The 26,700-nt window shown below is 41.6% G+C and overlaps 1 protein-coding gene across 3 annotated transcripts in view; it reads right to left on the bottom strand.

The window, feature by feature from the left end:
• EFCAB14 (EF-hand calcium binding domain 14) overlaps nucleotides 1-17,523 on the bottom strand; it is a 37,623-nt gene extending 20,100 nt beyond the window's left edge. The window contains exons 1-3 of one of the 3 annotated variants that reach the window (XM_082366426.1): nucleotides 16,309-17,523; nucleotides 14,602-14,750; nucleotides 8,925-9,070 (exon numbers count right to left, since the gene is read on the bottom strand). In XM_082366426.1, the coding sequence (XP_082222552.1) occupies nucleotides 8,925-9,070; nucleotides 14,602-14,750; nucleotides 16,309-16,490 (477 nt within the window). In that variant the 5' untranslated portion in view covers nucleotides 16,491-17,523. The remainder of the gene's footprint in view (nucleotides 1-8,924; nucleotides 9,071-14,601; nucleotides 14,751-16,308) is intronic. The other 2 variants (XM_082366425.1, XM_082366427.1) reach the window with 2 other exon arrangements.
• Nucleotides 17,524-26,700: the final 9,177 nt, after the last annotated feature.

The raw sequence follows: 26,700 nt of genomic DNA, 5'->3' as shown, positions 1-26,700 counted from the left end.
CTTTTAGGAGGGATGTGTTCAGGGGCGTCAGACCATTTTCCTTTCATTCATCCACTCATTCATTCATTCCTGCAACAAATATCTATTAAACCCTATTTTATTCCAGTGGTGAACAACACAGATGTCAGTGGTCTTTGGTGTTTACATTTTAGTGCAAAGAGACAGACAATTTGATATAAGAAAAATATGAGATAGCAGGATACATTAGAGGAAAATGAAAATAAGGTGACTTCTGTTTACAACAGCCAGGACATGGAAGCAACCTAAATGTCCATCAACAGATGAATGGATAAAGAAGATGTGGTGCATATATACAGTGGAATATTACTCAGCCATAAAAAGAAACGAAATTGAGTTATTTGTAGTGAGGTGGATGGACCTAGAGTCTGTCATACAGAGTGAAGTAAGTCAGAAAGAAAAAAACAAATACTGTATGCTAACGCACATATATGGAATTTTAAAAAGCGGTACTGATGAACCTAGTGGCAGGGCAGGAATAAAGACGCAGACGTAGAGAACGGACTTAAGGGCATGGGGAGGAAGGGGAAGCTGGGATGAATTGAGAGAGTAGCATTGACATACATACCCTACCAAATGTAAAATGGATGGCTAGTGGGAAGCTGCTGCATAGCACAGGGAGATCAGCTCGATGCTTTGTGGCAACCCAGAGGGATGGGATAGGGAGGGTGGGAGGGAGGCTCAAGGAGGGGATATGGGGATATATGTATACATACAGCTGATTCACTTTGTTGTACAGTAGAAACTAACACAACGTTGTAAAGCATTTATACTCCAATAAAGATGTGAAAAAAATAAAATAAGGTGACTTGATGAGTGTGACTGGGTAGCTACTTTAGATTGGACTGCCAGAGAGGGCCTCTATTAGAAGATGAAATTTAAACTGAGATCTAAATAATAAGGAATTAACCAGAGAGAGAAATAAAAAGAAGTACATTTCAGGGCAGAGGGAATCGCTAGGGCAAAGGTCCCAGTGTGGGGAAGAGCTTGGTATATTTGAAGAATAGAAAGAAGGCCTGGGGGACAGGAGCAAAATATGAGTGAGAAAAGGAGAGGGAGAGGGGGAGGGGAAGAGAGAGGAGGGGGAGAGGCAGAGGGAGGGGAGAGGGAGTGAGGGAGAGGGAGAGGTAGAAGTAGATAGGTAACATTAAAGAAACAAGTACTAAATGTGATACTGAATACAGTCTGAGAAAATATTAGCACAGGTTGAAAGGGACAGGCTTCATTGAATCAGGACTCAAATCAGACTCTGATAGAGAAGTAAGAGTTTTATATATAGAAATAAATTAGCTATCCTTTCTAGGTTAGAAGGGTGACTGTGGCATCAGGGAATAGGTAGGGAGCAATAAAAAGAATAGGCCCGGGCTTCCCTGGTGGCACAGTGGTTGAGAATCTGCCTGCCAATGCAGCGGACATGGGTTCGAGCCCTGGTCTGGGAAGATCCCACATGCCGCAGAGCAGCTGGGCCCGTGAGCCACAATTACTGAGCCTGCGCGTCTGGAGCCTGTGCTCCGCAACAAGAGAGGCCGCGATAGTGAGAGGCCCGCGCACTGTGATGAAGAGTGGCCCCCACTCGCCGCAACTAGAGAAAGCCCTCGCACAGAAACGAAGACCCAACACAGCCATAAATAAATAAATAAATAAATAAATAAATAAAAAATTAAAAAAAAAAAAAAAAGAATAGGCCCAGGAATACTTTTCCTTCATAGCATTTCTCAGAGTGACAATGATTTATTTATGTGTGTGATTTTAAATTAAGATTTCTCTCCTCCACTAGATTGTAAGCTCCATGTCATCAAGGACCATGTCTGTTTTATTTTCCATAATATGCCTGACACAAAGACAGGCATTCAATAAGTATCTACCAAATGAATGAATGGCTAAGAATGAACACTCTGTGTCTGGGATGGACGCTGAGAAGGCTAGTCCAAGCAGAGTAGAGGGTAGAGTCTAGGAAGTAGGAGATAAGGCTACATAAGTGTGAACTCATTTTCCTCACTGGTAGTATGGTATAACAACAACCATCTCACAGGGACATGTGATGGTTTTAAAATATGTCCACAAATTCTTTGATAGTCCTCCCTTCAAGAGGTGGACACTAATTCCCTTTCCCCTAAGTGTGGCCTGCACTGAGTGTCTCACTTTTGGCCCACAGAATAAAGTGCAAGTGACAATGTGCAACTTTGAAAACTAGGTCATAAAAAAGCACTGTCTTCCTTTTTGCTCTCTTTTGGATCACTCACTCTGGATAAGCCGGCTGCCATGTTGTGAGAACACTCAAGCAGCCCCATGGAGAAGCCATGGTGGGACAAACTGAGACCTCCTGCCAACAGCCATGTGAGTGAGGATGCTTCAGTCCCAGTCAAGCCTTCAGATATGCAGCCCTGGCCGTATATCTTAGCTGCAACCTTAGAGAGATCCTAGCCAAAACAACTCAACTAAGCTGCTTCCAAATTTCTGACCCAGAAAACCTGCGAGATAATAAATGTTTGTTGTTTTAAGTCATTAAGCTTTGGGACAAATGTAACACAGCAACAGATGACTAATACAGGCTATGAGGCTTAAATGAGATACATATCTAGAGCTCTCAGCACAGTACCTGATACAAACAAAATACCAAGTAAGTGTTAGCTCTTTAATAATGAAATTTAATAAGCACTTAAACATGCAATTCTCCATAAGTGCTCCAAAATACTCAGACTAATCTTCAACATTCCAACTCTATCCATTTAAAAATAAAATGGGTGAGAAACTTCAGCTCCAGAGAGATACTCTCAGCAAACTATAAACCTCTTAAGAGCAGCAGTTACATCAAGGAGGTTTTAACACATGCCCTTAAAAAGATATGAATAACACTTAGGTTTGAAAAGCACATACAGAAATAGGTATTCTCATGCACTGTTAATGGAAATGTAAATTGGAGAAGACCTGTTAGATGGTTATCTAGGATTATCTGTCACAATTTGAAACGTTTACACCCTTTAATTCAGCAATTTCATTTCTAGAAATCTATCCTAAAGGTTACTTGTTTAATCAAGAAGAATAAAATACCTAGGAATAAATCTAACTAAGGAGGTAAAAGACCTGTACTTGGAAAACTGTAAGACCCTGATGAAAGAAACTGAAGACGACACAAACAGATGGAAAGACAGATCGTGTTCATGGATTGGAAAAATTATTGTTAAAATGACCATACTGCCCAAGGTAATCTACAGATTCAATGCAATCCATATCAAAATACCAATGGCATTTTTCACAGAACTAGAACAAATAATTCTAAAATTTGTATGGAAACACAGAAGACTCTAAATGGCCAAAACAATCGTGAGAAAGAACAAAACTACAGGTATCATGCTCCCTGATTTCAAACTATACTATAAAGCTACAGTAATCAAAACAGTATGAGACTGGCACAAAAGCAGACACATAGATCAATGGAACAGAATAGAGAGCCCAGAAATGAATGCACACTTATCTGGGCAATTAATCTACAACAAATAAGGCAAGACTATACAATGGGGAAAAGACAGCCTCTTCGATAAATGGTGTTGGGAAAACTGGACAGCTACATGAAAAAGAATTGAACTGGACTACTCTCTCACACCATGAACAAAAATAAATTCAAAATGGATTAAAGACTCAAACGTAAAGACCTGAAACCCTAAGACTTCTACAAGAAAACACAGGTAATAAGCTCTTTGACACTGGTCTTATTAATACTTTTTAAAATATGTCTCCTTAGGCAAAAGAAACAAAAGCAAAAATAAACAAATGGGGTTTCATCAAACTAAAGTGCTTTTACACAGTGAAGGAAACTGTCAACCAAACAAAAAGGGATCCCACTGAATGGGAGAAGATATTTGCAAATGATATAGCTGACGAGGGGTTAATACTCAAAAATATACAAAGAGCTCATACAACTCAACATCTAAAAAACAAACAACCCAATTAAAAAATGGGCAGAGGATCCAAACAGACTTTTTTCCAAAGAAGACAGGCACATGAAAAGATGTTCAACATCACTAATCATCAGGGAAATGCAAATGAAAACCGCAATGAGATATTGCCTCATACCTGTCAGAATGGCTACTATCAAAAAGACAACAAATAACAAGTATTGGCGAGGATGTGGAGAAAAGGGAACCCTCTTGCACTGGGAATGTAAATTGGTGCAGCTGCTAGGGAAAACAGTAGGGAGATTTCTCAAAAAAATAAAAAACAGAACTACCATATGATCCAGCAGTTCCATTCCTGGGTATTTACCCAAAGAAATGAAAACATTAATTAGAAAAGATATATACACCTCTAGGTTCATTGTAGCATTATTTACTATAGAAAAGATATGGAAGCAACCTGAGTGCCCATCAATAGATAAATGGATAAAGAAGTTGTGGTGTGTATGATACACACACACACACACACACACACACACACATACACACACATATATATATACAAAATGGAATATTACTCAGCCAGAAAAAAGAATAAAATCTTGCCATCTGTGACAACATGGATGGACCCAAAGGATGTTACGCTATGTGAAATAAGTCAGACAGAGAAAGACAAATACTGTATGATATCACTTATATGTGGAATCTAAGAAACAAATGAACAAACATAACAAAACAGAAACAGTTACAGATACAGAGAACAAACAGGTGTTTGCCAGAGGGGAGGAGGCGTGGGGGAAGGAAAGAACTAAGTGAGGGAGATTATGAGGTACAAACTTCCAGGTGAAAAATAAATGAATCACAGGCATGAAATGCACAGTGTTGGGAATGCAGTTAATAACTATGTATTATCTTTATATGGTGGCATAAGTAACTAGACTTATTGTAGTGATCATTTTGAAATGTATATAAATATCAAATCACTATGTTGTATAACAGAAACAGTATTATAGGTCAATTATAGTTCAAAAACAAACAGACTCATAAAAAGAGACCAAATTTGTGGTTGGTTACCAGAGGCAGGGTGGGGGGGAATTGTGAGGGGAGGGGGAGTGGGAGGAAGGTAGTCAAAAGGTACAAACTTCTTGTTATAAGATAAATAAGTACTAGGGACGTGATGTACAACATGATAAACATAATTAACACTGCTGTACGTTATATATGAAAGTTAAGAGAGTAAATCCTAAGAGTTCTCATCACAAGGACAAATATATATATTTTTTCTACTTCTTTAATTTTTTATCTATATGAGATGATGGATGTTCAGTAAATGTACTGTGATAATCATTTCATGATGTATGTAAGTCAAACCATTATGCGGTACACCTTAAACTTACACAGTGCTAAATGATAACTAGTATAAAGGCTAAATGATAACTAGTATATCAATTATGTCTCAATGAAACTGGAAAAAAACAAATTAAAAAAAGGTTACTTTATGCTCACCAGCATAAAGATGTACGCTCAAGACTATTCACTGTTTTCTTATTTGTAATAGCACAACTCTAGAAACATCTAAATGTCTAACACTAAGGATGTAGATATATTGAGTAAACAGAGAAAGCTGTAGAATATATACCTAATGATTCCATTTAGTCACACACACACATGTGCATGTGCACATGCTAACCTAAAAGCTAATTCATATTAAAAGCTATTACAATTCTGTAAATGCATATAAAAGGGACTGTAAGAATGTAGCCCAGACTATTGACAGCAAAGAACTATGGGGACAGGGAATGTGTGTTATGTGTCTGTATCTGTGTGTGATGGGGGCACATACAGAGATGGGGTTGAAGGGGAGTTTTCGTAAGAGTTCTATGTGTATTTTACTATTAAATCTTATATAAGAATACATTCACATATTACTCATGAAATTTTAAAGACAAAAGATGGGAAAGAAATATACACATAAGAAAACACATCACAAAGCTTTGGAAGGGGTGTGACAGATTTCCTTGGCTGGCCCTTTCCCCATGCCCTCCACTGGGCCTTCCAAGACTATCTTAACATACTCAATCATAAAGTACTTGGAAGGGGTCTACCCCATGTGTGTTTTACTCAGTGCCCCAAATCATGTACACAATTGGTGCTACACCAACTTGATGGGCAAGGATATGATTATTCCAAATGACCTATCAATTGTGTAGTTCCTTTTTTTTCACCTGAGGGAACAACTCCTTCCACTGACAACTGGCCAGATCTTAAAGGGACAACAAGCTGTGTTCTAGGTGGAACAATCTGGGTAGAAACTACTCTCCCAGGTACGGCTCTATCCTGAGGCCGTGGCAGAGCCTGATGCTAGTCACAGGTATCTCAAGAATGGTAATGGCCTCACAAATGGCCAGTGTGGCTGGCTGACAGCTATCATTTCACCCAAAACCAGAGGAGCAGCCTGAAAGCCGAGGCAATGTAAGGTGAGGTGCTGTTCCAATTCTCCCCATGCCCCAAACGCTCTAGGCCTAGGGTATCAGCTGCCTCACAGAAAGAATATGCTCTGGAGAACTGACCACTAATTATCCAATTACCAGGCAACACTTAGGACTTCTTACTCACTTATAAGACCTGGACCACATACTGTCACTAGAACCCAGCTACAGTCCCAGAAACTGCAAAGCTGGATTCCATTTTTCAGCATTCCTCTCTTGGGTGGAATAATGCCCAAATCTGTAGAAAACTACAGTAAAGCTACATGTTTAACTAGAATAGAGAGACAAGGGGCACTCTCCCACTACTGATATCTGGGACTGCTTTGGTCTCTGATAGACACATTCTAGCACGTCAGATTGGATTCAAGTGTTATAGAACTTATCTCTAAAGTCACACATTGCAATTCAAAGAGTCTAAAAAGTTGAATTAGGTACAAACCATTAAGGAAAAATCTCCCACATTCCAGCCAAAAGATGAGTCATGACTTTCATGCATATTACATGACTTTTCATTAGTGAAATTAAAAATAGCTACTGTAGACCATTTTATACTATAAAGCCTGAAATGCTGCTTTTCTGCTTTGGGGTTAAAATTAAGTGCTCTTTAAATAGTAAGTAAAAAAGTTACTAAAACAGACAATCATCAATGATGAATGATTATGAGCCCTGATAGGGACTTGACTTCACATCCTTTCAGCTTTATCTACTAAGCACCTACTGTGTCCTTTAGAGGTTATAAAGATGGAAGGCAGAATAGAAAATTGGAAAGAAAACAGGCTCCTACAACTTGAATATTTTGTTAGCGTTGCTACACAGCTGTTGACCTTGGGCAAACTACTTAATCTCATTGAGCCTTAGTTTTCTTACCTATAAAATGGAGATAGCACCTCCTACTTCATAGAGTTATAGAAGCGAAAAAAGAGAAAGGAGATCTCATATGTAGTACATCTAATTGGGGCCTGCATAAAGAAGGCATTTAATGAGTGGCAGTTACCATCTTAAGTGCCATCATCATCAGTACTATGCTCAAAGCTCAGAACACAATATACAACCTTCTGGTGTAATTAGATGCCTCAGAATGGTAAACTCCATGACTGGCTACTATAAAGAACCCACAGTTTGCCCCAGAGAGAGATGCTAATCGTTTCTCAGTGCTTCATGGTGGTTTACTTTCACCTGATGTACTGTCTGGACAAACTGCTCATTTGCTCTGTGAATACAAGCAAGACCACGGTTTATCCTATTTTTCTTGTAAAAACGGAGTGAATACCTGCTTTTCCCTCATAACTCAGAGTCCAAGGCTAAATGATAATTAGTAAATACTAGGTGCTGCAACCCATCAATTATTTCATGAATACTTTTTAAAAATGAAAGAGAACTGAATAAAAAATAATAAAATATCATAAGGCAGCATAATATTAAGGATAAGTGACTGTTTTCAGAAATTTTATTTCAGTTACATACATGTATTCATGTGTTTACTGGGTAATGATGGAAAATATTTCTTACAGTGGGTTCCAGGCAAAAGTTTGAAAGCTTCTGCCCCAGGCCACTGATCTCTGGTCACAAGTGCTGAACCGCCCCACTCCCAAACTACTGCTGAAAGGAGGGGGTAGCTTCAAAAACACTGGCAAGCACTTTATTCTAGCACGGTGCTCTCTGCCCTGGCTGATTCTGAACTCTGTGACTCTACTCTGAAGAACAGAATATCCTCTTAGCCACGACAGGGATGACAAAACAATTTATAAGCACTTTGTGGGTGTACCATTCACTTGGCACTTGAGTTTTCTTCTCGATGCACATGTCTTTCTTAACTAAGCCACAGAAACTGAGAACAGGGGCTATAGTTACCAAGTGGCAACTGCAGCACCTTATTCATATAAGCACAAGGTTTGACTGTTGAATCCTGACAATGCTGCATCAACATCTTCTGAATATGCTCTTTTCCTCTGGCAGAGTCCCTCTTTCGGAATGAATGTGAGATCTGGCCAATTTAGGGACTGGAAAAGTTTTGGCTCTAGTCCTGCTTGCCTGGTCAAGGTATTTAACCAACCCTGTCATTTCCTCCAATGCTATTCTAGAATAATACTTATCATTAGCTGCTGATAAGTTTTTAGTACAGCATATAGCACTACACCCCAAGGCTGTAAGTCTGTAAACTATATTAAACAAAATAAGCTCTCATTATCTAATAAAAACAAGTCATCCAATTTTCTTGGGCATTAGACGACACTGTTCTTAAACTGAATACCTGCACTGTTCCTTAGGAAAAGTTGATTCAAGAATTTCTAACTTCCTCTGTTAAAACTCTGTTCCTTTGCAGAAAGGGTTAACATTTTAAATACTGGGTAAATGCATAACTATTACCTATTTTACCTGACTTTAATGTGTTGGGATCACAGTATGCAAAGCACCATTTCAAAAAGTAAGACAATCTGAAGTTCCCTATACTTACAGATACATACTATACAGACAAAATGAAATATTCATAGCTTACACAGAAATAAAATCACACTTTTGCTACCTGCTTATTCATTTCTGTGATGTTTATCCAGACTTTGTTCAATCCCAGCTCTCCAGATTCAATCTTCTCAAGTTGTTTTTGTTTGCTGAGTAGTTCTTCGTTAAGTTTGGGTATTTCTTGGAATGAGCTTTTCTGATTAGATTCCACTAAAAGCAAAAATAAGAACAATAATAAATAGCCATAAAGTTCCCTCATGGCTCCAAGATGAAAAAATGATCATACAGCAGGAAAGAAGATGGATTAATGAAAGTTAATTCTGGGAGGATAATGACAATTCATATCTATCAACTCCACTGTTCTTTTATTGACGTAAATGTATATCTTTAACACTAAAGCTCCATTTGACTGGGGCTATTTCACTACTGGCAATACAACTTTTTAAAGTCAGGTGGCTAAAAATGATAACAAACAACATCAGCAGAAAGAGTTAGATTTGAATTTCAACTCTGTAACTTACTAACTGTGATTTTGAGCAAACTACTCAAATTTTTTTAAGCTTAGTTTCTTCATCTGTAATACAGTGATAATTCTAACCATCCTGTGAAGTACACTTTAAGTGAAAGAATGGCTGTAAAGCACTACACACAGCTGGCCAGGCATACAATACATGATAAATAAATGTTAAATACCGACCTGCTCAATTAAGAAGCTTTCTGACTGGTCAATGAAGATTTATAAACCTTACTCCATTAATGCTCAAGGTGACATCCTGAGTTATATCTCTAAATGTTTAGATCTATTTTTTTTCTATCTCAAATTGGTCAAACGCAAGATAGATTCTTACCACCTTTCAAGTACTGTTATGAGAGCGAAGATTTTAAATCTTTTTCATAAACAGCAAATAGTGTTTTCTTAAATCAACCCAAAAGCTCAAAGTGAAACGGAAGATAAAGGAAAATGTTAGGTGAAGTATAGGGTATTATTTGACCTTTCTTTTGGGAAACAACATCTCATGGATGGTTTAGAGATTTGCCAGCCTGAAGGGAGAGGCCTGAAAGAGTGCTTTCTCTTCTTTCTTTACAGAGTATTCTTTCCTTTTCATGGAAAATAAAATACTGATAGTGGTGGGTCCTCCAGAATAAAACCTATGTCTTTCTTTTAAAGCCACAGACTGCCTGATTAGTTATCGTATGCTTTCTTTAAAACCAAAAACTGGCACAATAGACAGATAAAAAATAATTTACTAAAATGTAAGTTCCCAGACTTTTTTTGTTCATTTCTGTATAGTTGGCATTTAGAATATACCTGGCACACTTCAGGCACTCAGTAAGTATTAGAGACTGGATAAATCTGGCCTTTGCTTACCTCCCAACCATATTTCTCATCACTTTAGCTACCACTTCAATCTACTTTCTAGCCAAGCTGATTTTCCTGACACACCAACCTCTTTAAGCCTCAGTGACTGCACACACTATTCTCTCTGCCTAGATGCCCTTGGCTTGCCCCTTCTTCATTTCTGCCACCTTAGCCTAGTTAATTCCTTTCAAGATTCAGCACAAAGAGCTGGCCCCCACCTTGGACCACCGCTACCTCTTTACCACTCCAAACTCTACTGAGCACTGAACACACTGTGCTATACTTATTTACTTGTCTGTCCCCTCCATCAGACTGACAGAGAGCTGCCTGAGGACAGGTCTTATTGGGTCCTGTATTCCCAGGGCCCAGCACAGTCCCAGGTACACAGAAGCATGCGAATGCCTGTCCAGTGAAATGACTGTATGGTATGAAATGGAGTTAATGTTACCCTATTAAGTTAAACAAAGAAAACTCAACAAATAAATAAATTCAACAACAAAAAAATCACCACAAAAATCAGGGGGTGGCGGTGGTACCCTCACTGTAAGCAAACCCACTACCTGAAAATTCAGAATTATTAAAGGAAATTAGATATTTTTATTCACTTTTCAAAAATATGTGCGGAAGGATTTCTTTAAAAATAGTAGACTTGGCTAAGTGCTTTTAATGTAACATTTGATTTACACACAGTTTGCAGGAATACATTCATCTCATGTGGTAGGAATATTTTCCCAGTCAGTCGAAATTAATGTAGCACTTATAGCACCCAACTGAATTTCGTACACATATTCAGTTAGGTTATAAAGAAAAACTTATCCCACACACGTCTGCCATTCTCTGGTGGTAAAACATCCTAAGGCTGGGGGAGAGTCTCTTTTTTTCCTGCAATCTATATGAATTAAGTAGAAGAGGAAGTAAGACAAACACATAAATAACTTGGATTAAAATTATTAACTAATAAACATGTGAGTCTGACAAGCCCTGAAAACACTCTGGATCCTGAGGATTGTATGAGCTAAGAGGGGATTATATTCATGATCTGATTTGGGGTTTTTTGGGAGAGATAAGACAAGTAAAGGCACTCTGATTACATAAATGGAATGAAGTGTAGTAAACAAACAACTTATGATTACTAATTCATGTTCTTTCAACATGGAAAGCAACTTATTTAAAATTTAGTATAGTAATACTCAAAAGAACTTACTTAGCTCTTTTCCTGATCTTTAAGATCAGGAAATGGAGACTTTTGCCTACACCCTTTAGATACAACATACAATGCTAATAACAATATTTTATAATTATACATCTATATAATTTGCAATAAACTTTTATGTAATTACTCATCTTGTGATCGAGCCCCTACTATGTGCCGGCCCTGTACTTGGCACTAGTGCATACAAAAGACCCTGAAGCTCTCAGTCTAGTGGGGAGCAAGGCATCGCCCCAGAATTACTATACAGTGTGACAGATGTCATGACAGAGGAATGCCCAAAGTGTTTTCGTAGCACAAATACATCTTTACATATTATGGATGGGAAAATGAGGCTCAGAAAGAATAAGTGACTTGCCTATGTTTCATAGCTAGTAATGAGCAAGTCAGGATTCAACAGTCAAACCTTGTGTTTCTAAGACCAATACTCTTTCTAGTGTACTTCAGCTGTCACAGATGCTTATATCTTAACAAGACCATTTTTAGGCTCTGCACTGAATGACCAAAGTGCTACTCTCCCTGTATGACCAGAAATGAAGATGTCTGATTTATCAATACTGTCCTTTTCTTCCAAATTCCTTCCCCTCACTTTAGCCATGAGCGATAGGGAAGACTGCTTGGGAACAGAATCTCCTTTATAATAACTGTGGCGTCCTTCTGGAGTACCTGGTTCTAGAAGAAGAATACTGAGCTGAGAGTTTCAGGCCAGCCAGCACTTCAAGCTTAAGGATCAAGTTACTCCTTGGCCTCAAGGGGAAAATACCAAGCCTATCTGCTTTGCTTTCTGTTCCAGATATTTCAGCAATCCTGCCTCCTTTCCTCACAAGTGTCTCGGAAGATAATGAGATAAAGGACAAGGGGCTCTGAATTTTTCAAAAAGGTATTTAAACCAGGTCAGCAGGTGGTCTTATTTCCACTGTCCTCTTGAAAAACAAGAAATAAAAATAAACTTATTGAAATATATTGAAAGTAGAAGCATAATTCAAAGGAAAATTATTTAAGTTTAACAAGATTAACCTCATTTAGCCAAGAAAATGGTTTTCACAAAAAAACTCTTGCCAAGTAGTCCACAATGGTTCAGCCAGCAGACTGATTTATGCCCCAGGCCCTACCCCATCCTCCCTCAGGAAGTCCTGCTTTAGACAGAATAGGTGCTGGCATATCTATTGCAGCAAACCAAAGCCCACAGAGCAGCTGGACTGACAATTCCAAATCTGCTTCATTCAACTGGCTGACAAATGCAGTCAGGGTCCCAGGGGAAGGCTGCTCAGTGATAGAAAGCAGGTCTCACAGTCCAGGGTACAACTCCCGGCATCTCCTGAATAGAGTATTTCCAGGTATTAACATGTGCTCAGTAAATATTTGTATTAACATGTGCTCAGTAAATATTTGTTGCCTGATCGATTGTCAGGTCTATTACATGTATACACTTCAAATATGCATTTCTAAACAAAGAAATTTCCTGAAAATGAAAAGCTCAGCTAAGGTACAAATTACACTGGTGTCCTGAAAACACAGGCACAGAGCAATCAGAGAAATGAATCCCTGGAAGGCAGAACTGAGCAATGTTTTGAAATGTATAAATAAATAATTGCTATATGTAACCAAAACAAGCTGTAGTACAAACGTAGGAAGCCCAACTAGTTACGGAGAGATGATGGCACAGACAGGTGTCGTCAGTGGTTATTTATAGTTAAACACTGCTTCTCAGAACCTCATTTCCAAGTTATGATTACTACTTACCAAGAAAACACTGGCCTTAAAAACACCTTGTAATACTGCTAAGGACAACATTCAGGAGGGAAAATAACTAGAATACAAATCTCATTCTTACACTGTACTCTGATCCCACCAATTGATAAAACATATAGGTCAGGATGATCCTGGCAGAGAACTGTGGCCTACCCAATCCCATTCCCTGAATCAGAAGCTCAGAAGAAAACCAAAGTTAGTATTTCAATATATTTTTTTCAAGCAACATCACCAGGAACATCATTAACATACTCACTAAGGATTAGCTGTCCCTAGGTCAGGTTTGGAACTTAACTAACTGCAGGCAGCAAAGAGAAGCTGGGGTGAAGGAAAGCTAGGATGTTGTGATCTCCTATGGCTTAAGAGAGGAAGTAAGGAAACAACTCTAATTCTAGTTCTGGGGTCAGATTTCTTTATGACCTTGAGAAAGCCTGGTGGTCAGTTTCCTGGCGTGTTAAAGCTGTTAAAGTTAGGGTATTTTTGATTAACCTGAAACTGCTTCCTTAGCTTAGAAATTGTTTTAAAAAATTAATTTTATTATTTATAATAAAATTCAGGTTGTAATTGTAGCTACACACTAATTGTTAGTTAAAACAAAGACTGAGTAAAGCATCTTTTGGGTATAACTTTACTTTCTTTTTTTTTGTACTTTGTTTTTGTTGTTGTTTTTTAAAAAGTTTTACTAGCTTTAGAAAATTAACCCTTGAAACCTAGAACTAAAGATCTCAGTGTTACTAAAGGAAGATCTTTAGGTTAAAACAGGTTGAAGCTACCATGCAAACACACCTTTCAGAAAAAGTACTTTGGATGTGCAAAATACAACTTGACAGTTTTGAATATATAAAACTCTTCAACTTAAAGTTTCTTAAACTTTAAAAAACTCATGAGACAAATATTTATTTCTGACTTGGCATACAGTAAGCCCTCCATAAATGCTGGCTATCATTATTACTGCTCAGTCCTATGTTTCTATAGGTTTTTCTTGAGGAGGAAACTGTCTGACAGACACTCCCACATGCTTTCTCAAATGTCCCTGTGAGGAGGAAGGAAACAGCCTAGTGTTGCTATTGCCACTTTATAGTTGGGGAATATGAAGTGGCAACACGTGGAGATTAACCAAGATTCTAGACTTCTGGATCTTAGCCCTTCCCTTCTGCACTGTAAGTGTTGACTGCAATATCATTATTTCAGATGCTATTTGTCCTAGTGGTGCATAAGCACAGTTTTTTGTTTGTGGATTTAAAAATGAGTAACTGTTACTGCAATCAAGCTGACAGCTAAGAAAGAGTTTAAAAATGCTGACAGGAACATAATTGCTTCATCAGAGTGAGCAAAAATCTTGATTCAGTGTGGTTCACTTTGTCCTAGAATCTGGAAAAAAGAGTCCAAAATTATACTCTGAAAAGGGTGACCACTTACTTGTTCTAAATTTTTCCTTGAGGGCATCCAGATCCTCCTTCAGAGCAACTTGCATCCACACCAAGCCAACGCAGGCCACGACACAGGCGGCAAGGATGACAAAAGCACAGAGGGGATAACAGATCTTGCAGCATCGTAAATAGTCTCCCCTGATCATAAGGACAAATTCAACCAGGAGTACAAAAGAGATTATGAATACAGCTTTATTCAAAATAGCACGCTTCGCCATGCAATTATAATCTCTAATGAATACCAGTTAATTCACCAGGGAACGCAGGGGTAACACACTTAAATCTGAACAGCAGGTTGAATATGTCTAAATTGTTAATATGACCTATAAAGAGTTCATCTATAGGGGACAAAGGTTTCAAACTTCACATGAAACAGAGGGAGTTCCTGTAAGCTACAGGAAGCACCTGTGGGCACTGCAGCTCACTGCCATCATCAATTCACCATCAGTTTCTTTGGAAACTGGCTCAGGTTAGGGAAGTGTAAAGACCAGAGCTTCTCTGCCATTCCATCACTGTACTGTAATTCACTTATCTATTTCTCTCTCTTAAATATATACTCACTCCAGAGGACCTCGTTTCAGTTTACTGAAACTTTATAAACTTTTGAGTGAGTTTTACTCCAAATGGAATGAAAAAAAGTGGACACCTGGTACACTCCAGCTCATTGGCTCAGAAGGAAGGGAAACATAGAAAGGGGTTAGATTTCACACCAAACTTCAACCAGCACTCAAGGTCTAAACTAACCCAACAGGATAACTATTCCAGTTAACTATTCCACTTCATCAGATCTTCACAGCCCAAACCCAGGATTACCCTGAACTGGCAAAGAAACCAATCTCTTCCTTTAACATAAAAGGACACAGACATTCTAAACAAACAAACCTCAAAGGATTCAATCTCTTTTCTTCTAGCATCCCAACCTTCTGCCTAGCTCTTGCTTCCACAACCTCAGCAGCATACTCTTCTTTAAACGTGCTCCTTAAGAGAGTCCAAGGGCACCTTCAAGGTTCCCTTCGGCCCTTTTCTACCATAACCCCCAATTCGCAATGTCTTTGTGCTCACTACTGGATTTGTCTAGTGGCTGCACCATCTAAAAGTGGTTTGAGAAAACCTGCTTCTTCTTTTTGTTTCCCACCCGTCATTTCTCTCGAGGCTCATGCTTTTTACAGAATGTCCCTCACCATATTTCCCCATCACCAAGATTCAGACCCATCAAGAGTGCAAAAAAAAACAGAAACAAAACAAACAAAAAAAACCTCAACAACAACCCCTCCCCCAAACAACCAAAAAAATCCAACTAACCTAACAAAAAAAACTGCAGTCTTAAGGTCCCTGTCTCTCCTATACTTAACAAAAGGTCTAGTCCCCCAAATTTCTCTGCTCTTAGTTTCCTATTCTTGGCTTCTTTGCTACTCCCCCCGTGGTCTCTCTGGGCTCTTAGCACATTCCCCAAGTCCACCCTTCCACCCTAGATTCAGAGCTCTTCTTTGTATACTCAGAGATAGACCTCTAACTTATCCTTCATTCAGAAACTGCACTCATCTTCTCCCTAACATTCTTCCTCCCTCTGTGCCTTCCAAAGTCTACACACTTTTTTCTTCCTAAGAACTCCCTTCTCCTTCCCTTTAATTTGCCTCCTTGGTAGTGCAAGGAGATGCCTTTTCCCCATCCCACCCCTGAGTACTGCATTACTCACTTGACAAAGCGAGAGCGATTTCCAGCTACACCAAATTCCTCTTCCTCCTCTGAGCTGGACTCAGAGTCTGAGTCAGGAGGCTCGGTGCGAAGCAGGCGGTGGCCTGAGCCTTTCTTGGGCTTCTTTCTCCGGCTGTCCCCAGCCAAGCCGATCAGTGCATTGAGCTCTTTGCGCTTTTTCATCTTCTTGTGTGGGGTAAGTGGAGCACCCACTCCTGAGCTGCCAGGTTCGTACCCGACGCCCAGTTCTCTCGAGGCCTTGGAGCCGCCTTCCAGGGTGAGGAATCCTGGGCCAGAGCCCCTCTGGTCAGTCCCACCCAGGAGTGGGACTGACCAGATCCGCTGGGGGCTGGAGATCGGAGCCCAGAGGAAACTGTAACTCAGATAGGTGGGGGAAATCACATAAAGATGGCCAGGGAGCTGGTGATCCAAATGGATAAAGCCCTAGGCATGCACTGTCAGTTACCGAAGGGGGTGTTGGACGTGGAGGAGGTGGGAACCTTTGTCTCCCAAAGAGGATAAAAAGTCAAGTCAAGAGATTCTCAGCCCTGGTCAGTAGATAGTATTTCTAAGGGTGCTCCAGGAGCTGGGGAAGGACACAGATGGGTGTTTTGGACTTCCGGGGTAGAATTTCCAATGGAGAGAAAAAAAGAAACTTGTTCTTCAATGGGAGGAGAGGGGGAGATGCAGAGCGAGACGGTGGGAAGGCGCTGTTCCCTCCCTAGCTGGCAGCAGGAGGGGGCTCCCAGCCGCTACAACCCCGACAGAGAAAATGCCCGAGTCTGAGATGATCACCGTCCTCCGGCCTCCGTCCTGAGTTTGAAGGAAACCAGAGGCCGAGGAAGACCCAGAGCCCGGCCTGGAGGGCTCGGCCTGAGAGGAGCCAGTCCCGCGCCTGGGGAGACCCCAGCTCTGCTGTCTGGGCCTGGGGGCGCGGTGAGGAGGGGCGACGGCGGCTCAGCCCACCTGAAGCGCTCCCACCCAGAGTTTGAGGTGTTCCGGCACGGGCGACTCTCGGCAACTCACACGCGCCGCCTCCACTCCAGCCGCGACTCCGGCCCCCGCTCCGGCTGCGGCCGCACCTGTTCCCGACTCGCTGGTGGCGGCAGCGGCGGCGGCGGCCGCGGGCTCCAGACCCGGGCCATCGCTCCAGCCCCAATTCACTTCCCCTTTGGCAGCGACCGCCGGCGCCGCCTGCCAGTAAGGCGCGCTCCCATTGGCCGCCCGTCTGGTGACGTCACGCGAGGGGGCCGGTGGGGAGGCGGGGTGTTAAAGGACGCAGGCTCAAGCGAGGGCAGGTCCCACCTGCCGGTCGAGGAGGCCCCGCCCCCAGGAGGTTCGGGGACCTCTAGCTCACCTGACAAGGGCGAGTTTTGTTTCTTGAGTAGCAGGGATGGGCCAGGCAAAGCATCCAGCTGCTCGGCCTGCTTGGGAAATTCATCAGCCGCCCGGGCCCCCCCAGTTGTGACTAACCCAGCCTAGAGGCTCCAACCCTCTGACTCTCATGCTGTTTATTAAAGGTTTAGGCGTGTTACAGATTAATGACCTGGTTGAACACGTTCATTCATTCATTCCGTAAATATTTATTGAGAGATTACCATATGCCAGGAGCAGTTCTACCGCTGAGGATACAGCAATAAACAAGATAACCACTATCCTTGCCTTCCTGCATAGGGTTGCCCAATTTAGCAAATAAAAATACAGGATACTCAGTAACGTTTGAATTTCAGGTAAACAACGAATATTTTTTTAGTATAAGTATATCCCATGCAACGTCTGGGACATCTTCATACTTTTTAAAGTTAATTCTATTTTACCTGAAATTACTTTTAACTGGGTGTCCTGTGTTTTATCTGCCAACTCTATTCCTGCAGCTTATACTCGAGTGGGAGGACAGCAATAACATATAAAATGTCAGGAGATGATAAATATTATGAGGAAAACTGAAACATGATAAGGGGACGGGGAGTGCCTCTGTGATAAGGGGACCTTTGGTTAGAGATCGGGAGGCAGTGAGGGAGTGAGTTGTGCAGTGGCCAAGAGGAAGGAGTGACCTGAAAGAACTGCTGTGGCTGGACTTGAAGAGCAAGAGGAGAGCGGTAGAAAATGAGGTCAGACAAGCATCAGGGGAAGATCTTGTAGGGCCTTATAGACCACTGTGAGGACTTTGGAAAACCCTTGGTGCTTTAAGCTCTGGCTTAGATTTTTAAAAGATCACTCTAGCCAATGTGTGGAAAAGAGAATCAGGGAACAGTGAGGGACAAATAAAGATGATGGCAGTTGTGGAGATGGTGAGCATTCTGGATGCTTCTTGACCACAGAGCTAACAATATTTGCTGATGGTTTACAGAGAAGGTGAGCAAAAAAAGAGGAGTAATAGATGACTCCAGGGTCTTAGGGTGCAACAGCTGGAAGAAAGGAATTGCTGTTTACTGAGATGGGCAAGAACAGATTTGGGGCAAACTTGAGAAGTCAATTCAGTATTCAGATGGACTGTTTGGTATACCTATTTGGAGTTCTGGGCAGAGGTTGGGGCCTGAAATGTAAATCTGAAAGTCATCAGATGTAGACGGTATTTAAAGCAAAGTGCTTTGAACTACTTGGAAAAGGGTCACTTAAAGTAATTTTTATACCCACATTCTTATTGTGGCAATCACACTGTCTTTGTCTAGGGATACCCACCCAAAGTCTGGGTCTGTCTCTTTTTTATCTTTATGTGTCTAGACCAGAGGTAGATGATCCGATATATATGTGATGCCTACATGAGTGGGCAGAGTTATACAGAGGTATAAGTGGAGTTTTGGAATCAAGAGATCTGCAATGAAATCATGCTTTGAATATTTGCTAACTCTGTCAACATGGAAGCCATATAAATTCTGAGCTTCAGTTTTCCTCTCTGCAAAATGAGGATTAATATCTATTTCACAGGACAGACAAATGAGAAGATGCTTGTGAAAGTGCTTTTGAAGCCCCCAAACATGGGCAGTTATTTTGGTTTTTTTTTTTTGTCTCCTTTTGTTTCTAGAGCTGCACTGCCCAATATAGTAAGTAGTCATTAGTCACATATGGCAATTTAAATTTACATTTAGCTTAATTAAAATTAAATTAAAAGTTTAAATTAGTTCCCCAGTCTCACTGGCCACTGTGCTCCACAACCATACGTGGCTAGTGGCTATTGCGCAGCACAGAACAGTACATTTCCATCATTATAGAAAGTTTTATTGGACAATTCTGCAGTAGCACCTCCCTGAAGGTCTGGGGATGGACAAGAAAAGGTCTTGACTTCAAGAACCATTTCACAAACAAACCCTATGGTCATAAGAAGACACAGGCAAAAGGGGTGACTGGCCCAGGATGGCCCTTCCCATGGCCCTCCTGTGCTGTAGATGTTACATGTTCACCAAGGGAACCAGGGGCTGAGGAACCCAAGGGAGTAAGGTGGAGCCAAGGATGTATCACCTAGTTACAATGACATCTGGTCAGCCAGGCCCTGCCCTTTCATGCAATGGACTGGTCATGGGCGGGGAGGCTGGAGGAGGGGAGTTGAGAGCTAATGGGATGCTTCTGCTGGACCTATCATTCAGTCCCTCTGTCTGACTGTTTGTCTATTGGTCTATAGATAACACACCCTTCTGTGTTGGGTAAACATCCCATGAGATGCTGAGTCATCCTTTGAAAACTGATGGCCAGAAGTTTTTTTCTCTCAGGAGCTCTTGGTACCTCTCTAGCCTCCTCCCTCATACCTGGGACCCTCAAGGCCTGCGATTAATCCAACCGTCTCAGAGCGAGGGCTCCTGCACTGAGGAGCCCATGGTGCCCTCCTACACCAGGACTCCTCAAGGTTGTAACCCATCTTTTCATTTGGGGATGTTCATATTATGATCTTGTGTCTAGGGAGGCCTGTTACCCATTCAAAACTTGCCTGAAACGCAATGTGATCTTGGGTAAGTCACTTTGCAGCTCTGGTACTCCAACTTTCCTGTCTGTAAAATGAGAATAAGAATATTCCCTGCCCAGCCTTCTGCTCTGTGCTTTTTGGGGGAGGGAGCAGCATGAAAGTGTTTTTATGCTGTGAAGTGTCATGTAGGGTGGGCAATGCCTGCTGAATCCTCCTAGCAGCTCTGTGGGGAGAGTGAGCAAGGATGACTTCCCTGTGCTCAAAATTCCATCCTGTGTGAGTGGCAAAGCCTCTTGAGATGCTGTGCTATCTTAGAAGACTCTACAGAGCACTTTCACTTGGGAAAACTGAGGCAGGGAGTGGGGGCAAACTTGCCTAGGGCCATGATCAGAAATGGGATCCAGGACTTCTGATTCCTGGGCTGAAGCTCTTTAAGATCTCAGAATCCTCTCTTCTCTGGGGTCGAAGTCCACATCTGAACTCTGCCACTTGGCAGCTGTGTGACCTTGGGCAAATGGCTGAGCCTCTCTGAGCCTCCACTTTTGTGAAATGGTGGTAATAAGAGTACCCAGGACCAGCCATATAATTTGTGGGGCCCAGTGCAAAAGAAAATGCAAGGCCCCTTGTTTAAAAATCAGGAAAAAAGCTTTTTTCCGTTCTCTCATGATTTCTTGTTCAGCACATCATGCTGTTTATTGCTCACTAGTTAATGTCGTGCTCCCTTGGGCATGGGGACCCTCACGGGGCAGGGGGGGCCCTTCCTCATGAGTTGGCATGCACCGCCAACCCAGCCCTCTTTGTGCCTGCACCCAGGCTTCTGTCTAGGATGACGCGGGGCAGGGGGACAGGCAGCTGAGAACCCATCCTGGGGATGCGGAGAGGGAGGTTAGGAGAGGCAGGACTATGTATGAGTGGAGCTTCCAAGTCCCCAGTGTATGCTCCATGTTCCATCAGACTTCACTTTCAAAACAGAAATTCAAAAATAAAATGATTAAGAATTTCAAGATGGCGACCACAGAGCATTAAACCCCAATTGTGGGGCAAACTTCTGAGTTACGGGTTCTGTGCAACTGCACTGGTCACATACCCACGAAGCTGGCCCTGACAATACCTAACTCACAGAATAGCTGTGAAGAAGTAATGTGCCTGACTCATAGTAAATGCTCAATAAATGTACCTGTTCCATTAATGTGATTATTAATTATTAAATGTGATTTATTACAGATTTATTAAGTGTGATTTTGATGATGACCCAGTTGTGGCAATACATCTTCATTTACCCAATAGAAAACGCTGCTTCCATCTGCTACAAGAACCCCCTTTGCCATCATCTTTCTTGGTGTTTTTCTGTGGTTAAAGTGGGGGGAAGGAACAGAAATGAACTTTTAAAAATACTCAGGTATTAGGCATTTTTGTGTTAATTGTGACTGCAATAAGCTAATCCTCACTAGGCAAGCATCTTATCCTTGCTCTAACTGAGAAGAAAATTGATGCTCAGAGATTGTAAGAGGCTTGCCCAGGGACACACAGCACATCAGTGGCAGATACTGGGGCTTGAATCTGGATCTGAGCCTCTGAAGCCTGAGTTCTGCACCTGGTGCCCAGCTCCATACTGGCGGAGTCTGCTGCCTGGGCCTTTGTCTGCAGCTCATCTAGGAAGGGACAACCAGCTGAAGCGTCTTACCTCTCCTGGGATGGCCTCATCTGCTCCCCCCAGCCCCTTCCCCATTCTTTTTGCTGCTGTGTCGGCAGCTGCTTCCTGTACCCTGATGAGAGGCCTAAAGACAATGGGAAGGGGAAGGATTGGGTGGTAGGAAAGGGGCCAAGCTCCAAGCTAAACAATGGTTTTTCTCCCGGTGGGTCCCAGGCAGCAGGAAGCAGCACTGGTTCCCAGCATTATTGTGGGCAGGGGTGAGGGCTGCCCCCGCCGGGTTTCTTCTTCTATTCCAGGCACAGTCTCCTCCGAGTTGCTGCAAGCTTTTGTCCCTTGGCTACGTAGTAGCCTCAGTTTCCCCATCTACTGACTGTGTCTTAGCACCCAGAACAGGGTCCAGTGTTGGAGGGACCTCAGGGACTGTTTGCTGAATTAAATTATTGGAAGAACAGAGGAGACTCTAAAGAGTTTCCAGGCATTGTCCTTCATCTTGGTGACTCCATCCATCCATTCATCTGACAATCCTGCCTTAAGGAAGCCCCTACCATGTGCGAAGCCTTGTGTGTGGCCCTGGAATACACCAGTAATATCCAGGTTCTGTTCTGTAAGAGTTCCCAGGAAGCAGGCAGTGGTCCCCAGGGTTTATATTGGGGCGGGGGGGGGGGGGAAAGAAAGTCTGGAGTGACTGGGTTTATTTTAGGATGAGAACAATAATCCCGGAAGGAAAGTATGTGCACCATGGTCTCCAGACCACCTGCTCCTGCCCTCTTCCCTGGGGGCTTGAGCTGGAGAGGGGATTGCAGCTGGACCAGAAGGAGCCCTGGACCAGTACAGTCTGCTGTTGAGTCTCAGCCTCTTCACCCACTAAACTGTGTGATCTTAGGTGAGTTCCTTTTCCTCTCTGAGTCTGTTTTCTCATCTGTAAATTGGAACTAACAATGCGCACCTCCTGGCAGTGCCTGTGGTAGGATTAAATTTAAATGGTAGACATTAAAGGACTTCAAGGGAATTGCTAAGTGCATTGAGTGGACAGGGAGGCCAGGAAACAGACCTCTGAGAAATCCTATTTGGAGCAGGGAACTTAAACAGCACAGGCTGGAAGAGAAGGTGATGGGATCGTGAAGGGAAGGCTCTTCTAATTGAGGAGGGGCTGTGTGTGTGTGTGTGTGTGTGTGTGTGTGTGCGCTCCATCCATCAATGCCGGGTGTGAATGAAGGCGTAAATGGCAGGAGATGCTGAATCAGCAAGGGGTGGGGGTAACCAGGAGAGGCTGCCTTTACTGAGGGAATAGCACTAGCTCTGTGTGTCTAAGTCAGCCTGAGACTACAGTCCAACTCCATCTGAGACCAGTCCCTACTTACCTGAGAAGACTGGCACTAGAAGACAATAGACATGCATGACCTCATGCTGCCCTCTGCTGGTTTCCTGCACAACTGCACCTCTTGGATGGGGACAATTTCCATTCAACACAAATGATAACTCTCCTGTGTCCAGCCCTGTGTAGGGAGATGGGGACACACAGATAGACATGATCACACTCCTGTTGTGTAAGAACTTCTGGGGTGTGTGTGTGCGTGTGTGTGTGTGTGTGTGTGTGTGTGTGTGTGTGTAAGAGAGAGAGAGACAGAGACAGAAACAGAGAGAAACAGACACATGAACAATAAAGATGTGATCAGCACCATGATACAAGATGCAGAATGGGTAGGGATGGCATTAGGGAAAGATTTTGAAAGGAGATAAGCTTTCCTCCATCCATTCATCTATCCATCATATATTCATTGAGCACTTAATGTATTCTAAGCCCTAATCTTTGTGCTAGAGCTATAACAGGGAACAAAATATACAGATATCCTTGCCTGCATGGAACCTACGTTCTAATGAAAGGAAACAATTCACAAATAAGATGGTAAATATATACAGTGTTGGATGATGAGTACTAAGGAGAAAAATTAAGCAAGAAAGGAGGACAGAGAGTATTGTTGGAGTGATTACAACTTTTGAAGTGAAATTTGAATAAAAAGACCCTAGGGAGAGGGATTTTAGCTTCTGAACATGATTAAGTTGTACTGGGCTTTCTGTCCTGCGTAAATAACTAGAAAACTGGACAAATATATGAAACAACTTTTCAGTCATTGGACAACTGTTAGCACAGAACTATGATCCTTGAGAGAAGGAAAACAAATAAGATGATTCTGATGATCACCCTAGCTTTATGCCTGAGGCACTTTCTGGCAGAGCAGGGAGAGAAAACCCAAGTAGACCACAGGGGTATTTTTGTGTTGATGAGAGGGATATTGGAGTTTGGAAAGGCTGACACATTAGAATTTGCAGGGTAAGAGTACCAGAGAGGAAGCAGCTACTCAGAAATGAGCTCAAGAAATATGTATAGGGGGTCTCACTTGAGTCTTTGTCTAAATGCTAAGTTGTGCATGCACAGGATGAAACTCCATGAGTGTGGGTAAATAACTACTGGGGAGCTATACTTTCCAGAATTCAGACTGGGCTGGGAGACATTCACGTTCCATCTGTATAGAGTGGAGAGAACTTGTTGAACCAGGGACATTCAGTAGAGACCTCAAAAGAATCATAATAGTAGGGCTAAAGTAGCCTTAAAGACTACTCTAGAGCTACCTTAATAAAGCTTGAAAAAGGATGGAACTGATCCACAAGTAACTTAATTGCCTGCCCAAACAAAACACACTTCAACATTCTTTAAAGAAAGGAAACAAAATTCAGACTCTCAACAATGAAACATTTACAATGTCCAACAACCAATAAAATGATTAGACATGAAAAGAAGCAGGAAAATATCATCCATAAACAGAAGAAATCTTAATTCACAGAAACAGATCCAGAAATGACAGAGATGATGGAATTAGCAGACATAGACTTTGAAGCAACAATTCTAAATATACATTAAGAGATTTGAATGGAAACATGAACATAATGATGAAAGAAGTTGAAGTTACCAAATGGAACCTCAAGAGTTTAAAAGTATAATATCTGAACTAAAGAATACATTGTATGTCTTTATAGCAGATTAGATACTGAAGAAGAAAATATCAGTGAATTTGAAAACACAGCCATAGAAAATATTCAAATTGTAGCATAGAAAGAAAAAAAGACTTAAAAAAATGAATAGAGCCTCAGTACCTATGAGCACTACAAGTAATCTAACATATTTGTAACTGGGGTCCCAGGAAGGGTAGGGGTGAAAAACATTCGAAGAAATAATAGCTCCATTTTTCCAAACTTGAAGACTATAAACAACAGACCCAAGAAACTCAACAAACCCTAAAAGGATAAGCACATAAAAAAAAACCATACCAAAGCACATCATAACCAATTTACTAAAAAACTAGTGATAAATAGGAAATATTAGAGGCAGACTGAAAAGAAGATCTGTATTATATACAGGGGAATAAAAAAAGAAGCATTACTGATTTCTCACTAGGAACAATGCAAGGCAAAACACAATGGAATAACCTCTTTAAAGAGGTGGGAGAGAGAGAAAGAGAGAAGAGAGACAGAGAGATCAAACTAGAATTATACACCAGTTAAAATGCTCTTCAAAATCAAAGGAAAATAAAGACATTTTTAGAAAAACAAAAGCTGAGAGAATTTACACAAACTACTTTGCACTAAAAGAAATGCTAAAGGAAATTCTGCAAGCTGAAGTAAGGTGATACCAGATGAAAATTTGGATCTATACAAAGAAATGACAAACACAGGCAATGTTAAATACAGAGTCCTTTTGTCTCAGTTTAAAAAAATTTAAATTAACTATTTAATGCAAAATAATAACAAGGTACTGTGGTGTTTATCACATATGTAGACGTAAAATGTATGGCAAAAAAGGATAGGAAGGAGAAATGGAAGCATATTATTATTTCCTTCAATATGTGTGAAGTGGTATAATATTGTTTGAAGGTAGAGTGTGATAAGTTATGGATGGATGCATATTTTAAACCTTAGAGAAAATAAAAGATGCATGACTGATAAGCCAATGGTGGAAACAAAATAGTAAAACAAACAAATAAACAAACAAAAACTCCTCTATCCAAAAGAAGGCAGGAAAAAAAAAAGACATCAAAATTTGAGGGTGGTGACTAAAATTACTTAAGATGAAATCTGTAATTTTAAATTCTTGCATTAGAAAGAAACAAAGGTTGAAAAGTAATTATATAAAAGTTTACCTTAACATAATAAGAGGGACTTCCCTGATGGCGCAGTGGCTAAGAATCTGCCTGCCAATGCAGGGGACACGGGTTTGAGCCCTGGTACAGGAAGATCCCACATGCTGTGGAGCAACTAAGCCCCTGCGCCACAACTACTGAGCCTGCGCTCTGGAGCCCGCTAGCTACAACTACTGAGCCCATGTGCCACAACTACTGAAGCCCCTGTGCCTAGAGCCTGTGCTCCGCAACAAGAGAAGCCACCACAATGAGAAGCCCATGCACCGCAACAAAGAGCAGTCCCTGCTCTCCGCAACTAGAGAAAGCTTGAGCATAGCAACGAAGACCCAACGCAGCTAAAAATAAATAAATAAATAAAAGGCTTTCCTTAAAAAAAAAAAGCATAAGAAATAATTTTAAAAAACATAATAGGAGGGGCTTCCCTGGTGGCGCAGTGGTTGAGAACCTGCCTGCCAATGCAAGGAACACGGGTTCGGGCCCTGGTCTGGGAAGATCCCGCATGCCGCGGAGCAACTGAGCCCGTGAGCCACAATTGCTGAGCCTGCGCGTCTAGAGCCTGTGCTCCGCGTAACAGGAGAGGCCGCGACAGTGAGAGGCCCGCGCACCGCGATGAAGAGTGGCCCCCGCTTGCCACAGCTGGAGAAA

The sequence above is a fragment of the Balaenoptera borealis genome, assembly GCF_965194805.1.
Source record: "Balaenoptera borealis genome assembly, chromosome: 1".
NCBI classification, from domain to species: domain Eukaryota; kingdom Metazoa; phylum Chordata; class Mammalia; order Artiodactyla; family Balaenopteridae; genus Balaenoptera; species Balaenoptera borealis.
This window is presented reverse-complemented; position numbering and strand designations above follow the sequence as displayed.